General features: G+C 35.6%; 1 protein-coding gene across 3 annotated transcripts in view; it reads left to right on the top strand.

Annotated features, from left to right (window-relative positions):
* Nucleotides 1-12,793, top strand: part of Smp_149200.1 (restin-like) — a gene marked incomplete at both ends in the record, with an annotated part of 43,150 nt that extends 30,357 nt beyond the window's left edge. For 2 of the 3 annotated variants that reach the window (XM_018797300.1, XM_018797297.1), the window contains 6 exons: nucleotides 341-612; nucleotides 3,936-4,075; nucleotides 6,723-6,883; nucleotides 7,655-7,726; nucleotides 9,175-9,546; nucleotides 12,438-12,716. In XM_018797300.1, the coding sequence (XP_018652355.1) occupies nucleotides 341-612; nucleotides 3,936-4,075; nucleotides 6,723-6,883; nucleotides 7,655-7,726; nucleotides 9,175-9,546; nucleotides 12,438-12,716 (1,296 nt within the window). Of the gene's footprint in view, nucleotides 1-340; nucleotides 613-3,935; nucleotides 4,076-6,722; nucleotides 6,884-7,654; nucleotides 7,727-9,174; nucleotides 9,547-12,437 lie in introns of all 3 variants that reach the window. The other variant, XM_018797299.1, reaches the window with a different exon arrangement.
* Between the last annotated feature and the right edge of the window lie 1,993 nt (nucleotides 12,794-14,786).

Below are 14,786 nucleotides of genomic sequence, written 5' to 3'. Positions count from 1 at the left end.
TATACCTACATGGCTCAGATTAATAGTTAATCATTTCATGGTTCAATAATATGTCTTAGTTTGATTAGCCCTAGCTTTTATCCAACTTATTCTTGCACCAGCCGGCATCGATTTGTCTAGGTAGACATGCCTCAAACACCTAACTCAATGAAAATTAACATGTTAAACCTATTTTTCATCTTTACCCAAGTACTCTATGCCTAACTTTTGCGCACTAGATTGTTCCACAATACACAAATATACAAAACTTATAATATAGATTACAGATCACCTTTCTTTTTTGTTTATATATCATATGAATTTTTTTTATGTTTTGATGTATTTATTCCATAATATCTAGCCTCAAGAGCCAGTTGTTGCACGTGCCATCGCCTATAAACGTGCACAAACTGAATTAGAAGGATGTCGTGCTAAATTAGAAAGTCGAGGTGAAGAATTACGTGAATTACAAAAAGCATTAAAAGCACGTGCTGATGAACTTAGTGAAATGTCTGTACGTGTTAGTTTAGCTGAGAAAAAGTTAGAAACCGCAGGAAAATCGAATGAAGAGAAAATTTCCCGATTAGAACTACGTTTAGAACAATCAGAATCTCAACAGAAACGTAATGAAAAGTATGTTTTTGCTATCTCCGAAGTATCTACCTTTCATTATTTCTTACATCAAATTCTCAACTGACATTACATTGCATGAGCATTGAATGTGCAAATTTAAGGAGTTTTAAATTTCAATAAAATAATTCCTCGGTTGTTATCATTTTCTCACTTTCTGTCATTTTATGATGCAAACTTTATACACTGGTTTGTTAGATCAACAATCATCAAATTTTTTACACACTAGAAAAATGATTAAAGACCTAATGTCCAAATAAATGCATGGATATTACTTACTTGATTATAATCAGTAGTATGTGACGATGTACTGAATAGTGATGTTTCTTAAAATGATCTATTTACAGTGTTGATACAAAATTTTAAGATATTCCAACGAGGAGTTTACTCATTCACTAGGATAATTTCTCAATACTTATAAAGTTTTTGATCTATATAAATTGGTATTTTCCCAGCAAATGTCCGGCGCTTTAATCGGGTTAGTGGATACGGAGGATCCATTTAGGGGAGTCCCTGTTATAATGCGAAATATAACGTGGGTATTGCGATAGGACTACGCGAAATTCTACCGATTGACCAAATTCAGATATCCTAGTTCGATCCCAATACTGTTCCCCAACTCCAATAAATCAGAACACAGCCGTTAAATGAGAATTGTTTATGGGGTCAGCAGCAGAACAAAAATGGTTTACAGACAAGGCATATTTATACAGTTACGATGACTTATTACCAGTAACCAATGGAAAGGAAGGACACGTGAAGGTTATAATTAGGACGACTCAAAATTGACCAATAGGGAAACGACACATGAAAGTCATAGTTAGGACACTGTAAATAATGGCCAATAGGAAATAACATGCGAATTATGTGAAGAGTCTGAAAACATACCATTTTACATTCGAGATAATTTTTGGGATATTCTTGTGAATATCCTAACAGTCCCAAAACCCTAATTCAAAACCAATGGTACACATGAACTCCAAGATTCTAAGGAAACAAATGGCATATGAACCTATTGTTGGTCACCGGCTACCATGGGACTGCGTCTTGTGATGTTGCTCCACTACCTTATGGATTAGACCTCTGGGTCAAATGTACAAGAAATGACCCCCTAAGAAGATCACCTGCTTTGTTTTGGGCACCCGCACAGTATTCCAGCCTCACACAAATCGAATAATTTGTGTGGCGCATATATATATTTGGTGCCTTCTTGTACCAATGTTTATGTGTTTAAATGAATAAATAAATTGCCGCTTGAAATATTAGCATGGTAAAGTTATTCACATCTAAGTGTTTTACCATTAATAGCTTTTACTGATCATATTTCAAACCTCCATTCCTATTTTAAGCTTTTTGTTGAATTATTGCAACACAACGTCCATGAATTAAATTTCATTCTCCATTCTACAAGTTTTATCGGACCACTTGTTGTGTAGAAAAAAAATCCTTATCCATGTCTAAGTCAGTCAATACATAATAGAGGACGTAGTATATAAGTAAGCTTTGGTATGTTATCACATCAACGTAAAAGGTTTGTGTTCATCATAAATGTTGCCTCACATAAATCACCTTGACTGGAATGACATGACATCGACTTGGTCAGACCTGTTTTTGATTGATCGTACCAAATATTCTTGCTTTGTTCCTTTGTACAGTTTGAACTTCGGTTAGTTTAATTTGTTTGTTTACTCTCTGAAGAAGTAGCTTACACTGAGTGACAAAACGCCGAAAAATCTACAAAAACCTAATTTTTATACTCATTGGGATATTACAACTATATTATTACAGTCTACCCAATGTTCAAGTTATTTGAAATTATCAAGTCAAACCTTGGTAATGACACCTCTTATCAGACCGTTTTAGCAAATAATTGGATTCGCATACATTGTTTGTTTATTTGGAAGAATTAAAGATTTTAAAAGATATTTACAATATTTAAAGTCTTGAAAAAAATAGGTTACTGACTTAATCAAAGCATCTAAACTAACATCGGTTATCGGAATATTTCAGTACTTTGTCTTCTATGTTGCCATGTATGTTTTCTTTATTTTTAAAATGATAAATAGAATGATAATAGATTTGTGATCTTAAAGTGATGCTATGCAACCCATTGATATAACTGCTCACTACTCCTGTTATTTCAACCACGGAACGTCCATAACGGAATAACAACTGAAAAAAGAGCAGAACGATAATGGATCCTGAAATCACAGTAGTAATATAGTGAACGAATAAGTCAAGTAGGGAGAGCCAATTTCTTTATTAGTACAAAATTACAGTGATTTCGTAAAATATGAAAACCATACATTAAATACATCATTTGCACATCTTTCATCAGTTGTCCCTTACATGCTTGATGATCCTTCTAATTATTTTGTTATTATGGTCACTATTTCCTTTTCTATTCTTTTTAATTGAATCTTCTCAATCTACTGGCATGCATTCCACTTCCGATTGGCGCTACATACTACTTATATTTGTCAATACGAGTAGCACACACCACAGTATTTGTTCTCGTGTTCACATGAAACAGTGTCTAACATTATAAATTGAGATCAAGACTATAAAATTTATGACTGAATTTACATTTACTGATATTGATCAATCTTCTATTCGTTTTTGACTATAGGGTATTTCAAGAAAAATTGATATAATCGAATGTGTCCCTATTCTAGGTGAACTATCTCATTTAAGCCTATTTTTAATGTTAGCAACTGAGTCTACATGAGCGACTGATCACTTTCATTCATGTCTGAACACCGATTACCAGGACGCGCTATGCTGACTAGCATTGGGGATGGTTGGAAGAAAGTTAGGGGCGGTCAAACCAAAACATGGCATCAGAGATTGAGGTCACTAACTTCTAGTCTGTGCCATGTTGGTAGATGCAGACTACTTGGTTGAGGTCCGCGTGACTATCGTACCCAAGGGTTGGAGACTCTAGGTGACATGGCTCAGAATCGATCACAATGGTGTAGGTGTATACACCCTTTATCTTCCCTTAAAACTTGAGATTAAAATTACTTCATAACTTCCTTATATACAACCTTTATTTTATATATTACCACCACTAAATTAAATACTTCTATAAATTCGGTGTTCATCTTGTTGTGTTTATGACGTGTGGCAACTTGGACCGACGCATAAATGTGCCTGGTCCTACGTTGTAGCTGACTGACTGTCAAGTCTGAAAATAGTTATTATAACGTTTATGATTATTTAATAAATTTAGTAAGAGAATTATTGTACAATGAAAAATTTATTTTATTTTTTTTCAAATCCTTATTTGAGATTTGTTTATTTGAAAAAACTTTTTTTTCAAACAGAGAATATGAACAAACATTAGATGCACTTCAAGCGGATATTGAGGCTTTGGAACAAGAAAAAGCAGATCTCAAAGAAAAATTGAAAACACTTAGTAAAAAAGCTTTATTTGAAGGAATTATTAAATCACCACTGCTTCCAAGTAAGTAAGGTTGTACTTTTCTTTTCTTTTTTTTTCTTAGTTTTCAGTAGTTATGACAATGTTACATGTCAATCAGAGTTCAATTTACACTTACTGTGTTATGATAGTTGACAGATAGTTGTCGAATGCTTTTGGAAGGCAAATTGGTTGAGGTGATATTCAAGCTCTTAATTCATTTTATTTAATTAAACACATACATATTGGTACAAAAGGGCACCAGATACATATGCGCCACACAAAATAATGAAAATAGGAAGAGAAAGGATGAAAAGATAAGGGGGACTGAAATGTACAACCGGAAAACTCTTTCAGCTAAAAAAGTTATAGCCACTCTTTATGAAGAAAGTAAAAGAAGGTTACAGCAGGATCGCCACTGGCTTCTATTCTGAGCCATATCTGATAACGTCTCTAGCCACTGTGTTGCACCATCTCTCGGACCCCAGCTAGGGAGTCGTGAAGGACCAAGAGAAGCTAGCCCTTTTCAGCTTTCTTTCATACCACGACACCATGTCATACACAAATGAAATGAAATATCACATTCTTAATTCATTAGTTAGAAATGGAATATGATTAAAGTATATGGGGACAAGCTAAGTAGGATTAAGAACGCCATCTGTAAGCTTTTTGCTCGAAATTTAAATATCATAGATAACAAGTAGTAGAAATACTGTGGTGTGGGCTACTTATGTCCACATAAGTTGTATATAGTGATGGTCAGACGTAGAATGTATTTTGGTAGAAGACCGATAAGGAAAGAATTGAAATGAAGCGCAATTGGTAGGAAAATGCATGAACAATGAAATTAGAGAAGATGAACTGATATTTATAGAAGGAACAGTGAAGATTGAGACAATCGGTTGTTATTTTGCAAATTAACTGTTTACTGTATGGTTATCAGAATTTAGTGAGATAGTCTGTAATTTGTGCTTAAATACATTCGATTGTCCGCAGTCGTGTTTTCGTTCACTACAATACCTCTACACTCTACCGAAAACGTTTGAAATGGTAAACGAAAAATTACTTTTTATCGTTATAAAGTAAAATGATCATGTTACATTTACTAAATTGCTTAGTTTTTGTTTGTATAGGTTGTTTATAATAGACAAATTGATACTATCCTTAAATCATGATCCTCAATCTTTAATCTTGAAACAAGCCTTAACCTAGTGGTGTTTAATGTTATGGGAAAATTAATCAGAAAATGCTTTTTGTATTTTTTTTTCATGAAATTCGTTTACCCATATGGTTACAGAGTATTTTTTGCATTATAGATAATTTTAGTTTGTGATTTATAGACGCTAAGCTTAAACCGTTCATCTCTACCCTGAATAGGAACATTATAGACACTCCTAAAAAAATATATTTGGATCCCAAATGCCTTGGTACGGCCGAGATTGGGGAGAGTCAACACTCACTCTCCAAATGCTCTCGAATGACCACGTGCATAGAACCACTGCCTTCTCGTGGCGGAGGTGTTGTTTGCGAAATTGAGAGGACGAAAAGAGAATGTCCGGCGCTTTAACCGGGTTGGTGGACACACAAAGTCCACCTAGGGGAGTTGGAAAACCCTGATTCTAAACCAATGGTGCACATGGGCTCCAGTATCCTGAAGGAGCGAATGGCGTATGAACCAATCGTTGGTCACTGGCTACCATGGGAGTGCATCTCCTCACGAAGCTGCACTGCCTTATGGATCAGACCTTTAAGTCAAAGGCTCCGGGTGTGACCCCCTAAGAAAACCACCTGCTTCAGTTTGGGCATCTGGGCTGTATCACAGCCCTCACATAAGTCAAATAAGATTTGTGCGGCGCATATATATCTGATGCTCCTTTGTACCAATATTTATGTGTTTAAATAAATAAATTTTACGGGTTCGAGAAGATAGATAACCTACATCTATCAATAAGAATTTATATGTCATTGTTTCTTCAATTTACGGACAGAATAACCTGTGGAAGGCTTTAACAAATTCATCAATTATTTAAGATCTGTCTACACTTTATAATGTTATTATCCTCTTTTTTCATGAAATTGTCCATTTGCTAAAGGTTTTTATAGTTCAATAAGAACAGGCTGAATACTTTTAATCTACATTAATAGTAGCAATAGCTTGATGCGGAACTTTCAATACTGTCCTATTTAGAGTTATGATTTCCTTTTTTGTTCATTAGTCATTATATTCAAGGATTCATGTGTTTGTAAGCTTTTACTATTGTTATATGTTGTACCTTTCTTAAGTTATTGTTAATTTTTTATGGATCTATTACTTAGTCCTCTTCAACGTATGTTGATTTTACTCCATATTATTGTATGAGGTTTGAGTTATGATCGAACTGTGTACAATGGGGAACTGATTTCTCTTCTACTTTCGTATTCTAATTAGTCACTGTGTTAGAAGGAATCGGACGACCAATAAGCGTTAACGTCTTAATTGTTGTCCATTAGTCGATGTGTCAGTTGAAAAGTAAGTCAATGGTCTTGCGGGTAATGTAAGCGAATTAATCGATAATCGGTCTGGTGAAAGAGGTCATACAACTGCTTTCCTATCATTGCGAGCCGATCACATGAGGCCTAATCCAATCCAAGAAAACAATTTCCTAATTCTAAATTACTCCTACTATCCATTTTCTTATCTTCAATATTTTAGGCACAACGCAATCTAAAGCGCAGCCTTCAACAACAGGCTCTACCACTACTACTACTTCAGCTCCTGCACCTGGTAGACAAACTTCAGTCGAATGTGCATCACCTTCACCTGGTCCAGCTCGTTTGGCTGCTTACCGAGATGCTTCATTAATGGCAATGGAGGTTGGTTCATATATATATATATATATATATATATATATATATATAGTTTGTGAAGAAAACCTCAAGTCTAATTTGTAAACCGAACTCAAAACTCCAACCTTACTCTTTATACCTAGCCCTATCCTTTTTACATTATAACTAATGTCATGTGGTAATGGAAACTCTATGGGGTGATAATCCTTATTCAGTGAATACTATCCTGACTCCTAATGTGTAAACTTAAATTTTCTGCTTTTCTACAATGAATAATTTGACATATGAGAGTTAACTGTTCAGATCAAATCCGTTATTTCACTGTTATAATGTTGCATTTTGCTGTTGATTATTTTCTGACTTTGCAAAGTTTCCTGATTGGCGGATCATAATTCGCCCAAAGTTATCAGTATATTATACTTTTATCAGGATACACGAATGAATATTTTCAATAACTAGACCACAAAGCACATTAAACGAGAAAATACCATTACACAAATGTAAGGTATTAAAATATAAGGATCACGTTTAAGTTACATTAGTTTTGGAACAAAAGGATTCATCAAAAGCGTATTATGGAATAAGTCAGGGACATAGTTAAATGTTAGTAATTTACAGATGACAAATTAGGTATAACATAGTCTCAAAAAATAATTTTCATCGTTCATCATGTCTTCATTACTCGCGTCACATTAAAAGTTTAAAGGGAAAAGGATCAGTTAAGTCTCCACATTTAATTAATATTTCTCATTACTAAGATATCAGTATTTAAAAGTCATCATTTCTTACTTGTTGTAGATTGAAGCTCTCCGTGAAGCTATTCGACGTTTATCTTCTGAAGTATCCAGACTTCGTGGTGAGAAAATGCTTGTAAGTTCTCTTTAATTATTGATTAGGAGGTACATGTTATATGTCATGTGCCATGTCTAGTTATAAGTCAAGATGATCTCAAATACTGTTAGAGGTGTTTAAACAGTTGTCGATTCAAGGTTTCCTACACAATGAAAGTATGCTTTCGTTTGAGAAATCTAAAAAAATAATCCAGGGAAGGGTGCCTCTTTGACCTTCGGAGTGGTTTCCCTGCACGTTTCTTAATCAATCACAAAAGATTCACCAATTAGAATCCGAATATTTACTGCTTTAGTTAGTCCACAGATTAACAACGTAAATCTCAATCAACGACACGTTTCGGCTTGCGAAGATTAACCTTAATGCTTATTGATCCGCCAAACACATACATTCGTCCCAGTTTCAGGAAAATTTCTATCATTATATATGAGTGACAAGTTTCGTATGGAAATGGGTGGTAGGAAGTGAATTTTATAAATGTTTGCCTTTTTTATTTCTTGTAAAAGTACTCATTTGATTATTTCATCCTTAGTTTCTTGGTATATATTTCGTGCACTCATAAGTTTATATCCATGCATTACCAGACCGATGATTTGATGAGACAGATTTGGTTGTTAGAATTAATTAATAAAATAAACGTGATAATACGACATGAGGCGGACTGACAGTTACTCACGAGATTATTTTGTTGACTTAGGCCCCCAAATAACATACTTATATACAGAATGAGAACACCAAATGAACATTGTAAAATGCCATAGGCGATCGGAGAAAATTAGCTTGTAGGTCGCTCATTACCTTATCAATTAAAACTGTTAGTCCTAATGTTATAGCACCATATCACCTCCCCTGACGAAATGATATGAAATCCTTCTATGGCAACACTGGTGCAAACCAAGTTTTTGTTCTTTTCTCCTATTGGAACCATTTTCTTAACACAAAATACATGTTAATTCATTTTCCCTCTTCAAATTGAACATATCACACTATTTCATTCGTAACTATCCAACACCTGAAGCGCTTGTGTACTGTGACTGAAGAAGTCAGTAGTTCTCATAAAACTGATGTGTGGCTTGTGGAGGTTGATCTAGGATTCGTGTTACAAGTTCAGGTGAATGTCTCTTAATATGAATTGGAGGTTTCAAGCTTGAAATCAAAAAAGTTTCAAGAAATTTTGATTGAACTAAATGGCTTTCAACCGGTAAACCACATGTTTGAAACCTGTTTTACTTAAATCGGCCTGGAAAGCTACATCGTGTCATGTAAATTATGTAGTTCGAAAAGTAGATTTCATAAGCTGATACTTGGTCAGTGAATGAAATTATGGATTACTCAGAAATCATTTTCATTTCTTCAATTACGTTTTCCTGTTGATAACATAGCTCATCTAACCTCTGTTTAGTCAAACAACACTCAAGCTATTTATTTTTCACTTTTTACTGACTAATTTTTAATTTTTAAAAATCTAGGAACAACTTAAGAACTTGGGTACTTTACAAAAACCTTCACGTCATCAAGAACCTGTTATTGTAGATGATGACACTTCTGATAAAGAGAATAAATCATCCTCACCTATCCAAGAACATAAATCTGTTCTACCACAAATTGTACATGATGTAAATGTACTACAAAAAGAAATTTTCTCTGTGCTTGCAAATCCTCAAGTTGTTCATTTGCCAAAACCATTGTCAAAACAAGTTTCAGAGATGCCTGTTTCCGGTTCTGGAGACGATGGATCAACTACTACTATACAACCGATTAAAGTTGTTCAACCCAGTGCTACAATTCAGTTTAATCGACAAACGGTAAAATTAGTCAAATTGAAAAATGAATTAGAAAAGGTAATATATATATATATATATATATATATATATCATTTACTATTATTTATTTAAACACATGAATATTGGTACAAAGGGGCACCAGATATATATGCGCCGCACAAATCTCATTCGGTTTGTGTGAGGGCTGCCCAGGTGCCCAAACTGAAGCAGGTGGTTTTCTTAGGGGGTCACACCCGGAGCCTTTGACCTAAAGATCTGATCCACAAGAATGTGGAGCATCGTGAGGAGATGCAGTCCCATGGTAGCCGGTGACCAACAGCTGGTTCATACGCCATTTTTTCCTTCAGGATTCTGTAGCCCATGTGCACCATTGGTTTGGAATCAGGGTTTTCCAACTCCCCTAGGTGGACCCTCCGTGTCTATTGACCCGGTTAAAGCTCCGAACATTCACTTTTCGTCCTCTCAATTTCGTAAACAACAGTAATGCGACGAGAAGGCAGTGAGTAGGACTTCCCTGACAGAGGCTATATTCGCGTGGCCATGTGAGAGCGTTTCGAGAGGGGGGTGGCCCCTCCTCACTCTCGGCCGTACTAAGGTATTTGGGGGCATATATACTTCAACTATAATCTATTTCGTTAAACTTAAAATGCTACTATTATTTATTTTCATTACAAAAAATACTGATTTATGGTTAAAACATACAGTTGAACTTTGAAATCCATTAAACCTTTATGAGCTACTTTTTTCTTAAATCAGTGAAATGACATAAAACTAGGTTTATTATAATATTTTTGTCAATTAAGCCAGAAGATACTAATAAAAGTTAAATCGATCCAGGACGCAAGTCCGATATTAGTGACCATTTACTCATTATACTGAAAACAGTTTCTGAGTATAAAACCAAAAATTTACTGTCATAACTATGTCATGTGTTTTTTTGGTAGCTTTGCCCTGCATATAGGATGAATCACATGTTTAGTATAAATTATGCTATAGTTTGCTTCATTATTGTACGGCATACTCTGTTAGTTTCGTGATTTTCAATCGTTACAACTCACTAATTAGGACATAACTATGTTAGATGGATAGTGGCTAGCAGAGGAATCCAGGATGCGAACTTCGTTCTATTTGGGACTCGTCAGCTCGACGTACCTGCATCCTAGAATTGACGTTCGCTTTGGGACTCGAACCTAGTGACATGAGCTGGATTCCTGAGCCACCACCCATCTCTGCCTATAATGCTTATGATTTAAGGTGATATCGAGGCAATCCGCACAGGATGCATGTATGCCGATAAGAGGCTGATCAATTGCAGTCTTAAACATCAACCAATCAGTCAGTTAGCTACAACGTAGGACCAGGCACATATATGCATCGGTCCAAGTTGCCATACCTCACCAGCACAACAAGATCAACACCGGATTCATAGTAGTTAATTTAGTGGTGGTAATATATAAAAGAAAGGTTGTATATAAGGATATAGTATAGGAAGGAAAAAAGTTATGAAGCAATTTTAATCTCAAAGTTTAAGGGAAGATAAAGCTTAAACATCATTGGGAAGATTCAGGCGACCAATACGAAAATGAATAACTGCGTTACACTGGTATACATTATTTTGTTATGATTATAGATTGTGATTCTGAAAGATAGCAAGTAAGTGACTTTTGAAATATCATGATAACATTCAATGGCGTTTATGTTTTAGTCTCCTACTGTATTGTAGAGTAGTAGCTTACGGTGGTAAGATACTCTGTTTTCAGCCATTTAGTTGAGATTTTGAGTCACTCTCCTTCAAAATAGATTTAGGTAACTGATAATTGTCAGCTATCAAACAATAGTTGTAGTTGTATCAGAGGAAGAAAAAAAATACAAGAATTTGCATTTCTTAGCCTCAAATTGCTATGATATCCATCAGTGTATCACGAACATTGGCAATTAAATTAAACCAATGATTTTAAATTATTTTGAGCGCATCTGCAACACTAATTTCTAGCTACATCATCCAAGGTCTCTAACGTACAACCCTAACTAGTAAATTCTCACCTCCCAACATTACCTGACTCAATGAATACATGTAATGGCGACAAGGTACAATTATTTGTAGTATTACTCAGCTTTCTTCCATTTCCCAGCCAGCATGGCGTATCGTAGCGAGTAGTGATTGAGAATCTGTGACAATACCCGATTAGGATTTTTCTTATCAGTCATTGTACCATATCTATCCAACAGTACCCTACACCCAGCAGACCGTAACTGCTAACTTGATGTAGTGCTCGACCTTCCTCCTCGTAGTGACTCTATCGAGCTAGCTGAAACAATTGTTTCTTTAAGTTTTTCTATCCCATCCAGGTCGTTTCGGGAATGGTAAAACTAAAAGCAGCCATCTTATGAGCAGAAAGCGGAGTTGTACTGCCGATTATAGAGGGGTGTGACGACAGTAAGGTGTTTCCATCGGGCAACCAGCATCTTCAGTGCTGTTGCTCTCAGTGGAAAAACAAAGTTAGAAAAGGTCAGGCCTAGAACTATCACGTCACACGAATTTCCGTCTCGAACCATAAGGCCTTTTGAACCACAGAGCTAACATATTACAAACTTCTCACAGAAGGGCTGTGTGTGATCGGCCTCAAGTTGTTATCTTCTAGATTCTGTAGTCACGCTTCTACGTCGCTACAACCACTACTAATCTAGTTTCATTTTTAACTCTCTCAAGAAGAAATACTCTCACGATGCGAATTACAAAGTATTGGCAATCACTCTCATATACACTGTTAAAAGCGCTAAGAATCTCGCGTTTGACTTTACTTGTCACCTAACTTGAGCATTACTCACTGGATTGTTATGCTTTTTTTTCTAAATTGTCGTAACTTAGTTCACTGTATTGATTGAGTTTTTTTTCTTTCAATTCTGCTTTTCTTTTTTCTTCTTCAAAACCAACTTAATATACCTAGTTACAACAACGTGCATATGAAGCAGTTAAAACAGAAATACCAAATACATTAATTCAAGCAGATTTTACATCATTTCCATCAATTAAAATGAAACAATTATTAAATTTACCAAATAATAATAATGAAACTGCATCATTACATTATCGTTTATTGTTTCCTGGTGGTGGTGGTGGTAATAGTACTACCATTGGAGATAATGGTGAACCTATGAATACAGAGAAAATTTCTATGACAAAAGACGAACTACACCATTTACATTCATATTTGTTAAGAGTTTAACCAAAAAGAAATGGTAAATTCATTGTTGTCATTTGTTTATTTGATGTTAGTTTTTTTTCTTTCCTCTTTTTTTGGTTTTGGTTTTTGTTTTTTAAGAATTTTTTTTCTATTCTAGACTTATTGGTAGGGGTTTCTTTCTCTTTTCATGATGAGATAAGTAATGTGGTATTGAAGATATACATATATATATGTATTCATATGATTATATCTAAGGAACGACGTATTCATCATCCTGATATATTTCAGTATTCCTTGTTTCTTCACTGTTTTCAAATTTATTTTTTAACAAGATATTTTATTTATCCATAAAGTTTTCCGGTTTTATTGCCTAATTTATTATTGATCATGATGAATGAAAGTGATGAATATAAACAGAAGTGATGAAATGACTTGTATATTTATTTTCATATAAACTGGTCATATTGTGTATGATTTATTTATTTAAACATATAAATATTGGTACAAGGGGGCACCAGATACATATGCGCCACACTTTGTGTGAGGGCACGGGTGCCCAGACCGAAGCAGGTGGTTTTCTTAAGGGGGCCACACCCCCGAGCGTTTGACCTAAAGATCTGATCCACAAGAATGTGGAGCATCGTGAGGAGATGCAGTCTCATGGTAGACGGTGACCAACAATTGATTCATACACCATTTGTTCCCTCAGGATACTGGAGCCCATGTGCACCATTGGTTTGGAATCAGGGTTTTTCAACTCCTCTAGGTGGACGCGCTGTGTCCACCAACCCGGTTAAAGCGTCGGACATTCGTTTTTCGTCCTCTCAATTTCGTGAACAACAGTAATGCCACGAGAAGGTAGTAAGTAGGACAATCTGAACACGAATAGTTTAAATCCTTTCTATGATAAAAAAGAAATTGTATATTAGAGCATCGGCCGTACCAAGGCATTTGGGGGCATGTTGTTATTTTAATAGTTGTATTCATGAGCCAATCTAAGCTAACTATCAGATTTAGTTCTTACCCTGTCACACTACTTAATTCATCAAAAACGATGCCGTATTTTTTTCTGTAGTAATATTGGTAAAGTAGTGATGCAAACAGTGACAATATCCACTACTCATACAACGAATGTTGACTACTACTATCATCATTTAATTGTTCATTTACGGAAACATAACCAGAGTCAACCGACTGCTCAGTTGAAAATGTCCTAGTACGGCCGAGAGTGGGGAGAGTCAGCTCTCACACGACCACGCGTATACATGCAATTCCACGGAATTCCTGATCATTGCCTTCTCACGACAGTGTTTCCACGAAATTGAGAGGACGAAAAGCGAGTGTTTGGCGCTTTGACCGGGTTGGTTGATACAAGAGATCAACCTAGGGGAGTTGGAAAACCCTGATTCCAAATCAGTGGTACACTTGGGCTCCACGATTCTGTGGGAACGAATGGCGTATGAACCAGTTATTGGTCGCTGGCTACCATGGGACTGTATCTCGTGACGCTGCTCCACTACCTTTTGTATTAGACTTTCAGGTCAAAGGCTCAGGATGTGGCTTCCTAAGAAAACCATCTGCTTCGGTTTGGGCGCATATATATTCGGTGTCTTCTTGTACCAATATTTATGTGTTTAAATAAATAGTACAGTCGAAAATTCGCTTCTCGCTTTAGGAACGATTTGGCGGTATAATTCCATTTCATATTTAGAAAGCTTTACATCTACCTCTCAATCGGCAAGTCTTTCTATTTGATGAAGACTCTGACAATGCAATGTCTTTCGATGGCCCTGAATAATATAACCATGTCTAGGATGGGTTTCTCCTCCATAAATGCGAAGTATTCTTTAAGACTAGCGTTAGCCAACACTTGGATTAGTAATAAGGAATGGAGAGCTAGTTACGTCGATCACTTCTTTCATCTTGGAAGCCTTACTATCCCTTCTGGGCTGGTTTCTGGTGGAGTTTCGCATGGGTTTTCCTAACATGCGTTACCTGTCTCATTATTAAGATGTCCAGATGACAACGAATGGAGAATTATACTGAGTATCAGTTTGTTCTGTTTAGCTTTATGAATAAGGTCTTTAAAATAGAGTGGATTTTCGTCAACTG

This window comes from Schistosoma mansoni, chromosome 4 (assembly GCF_000237925.1).
Source record: "Schistosoma mansoni strain Puerto Rico chromosome 4, complete genome".
Classification (NCBI taxonomy): Eukaryota; Metazoa; Platyhelminthes; class Trematoda; order Strigeidida; family Schistosomatidae; genus Schistosoma; species Schistosoma mansoni.
This window is presented reverse-complemented; position numbering and strand designations above follow the sequence as displayed.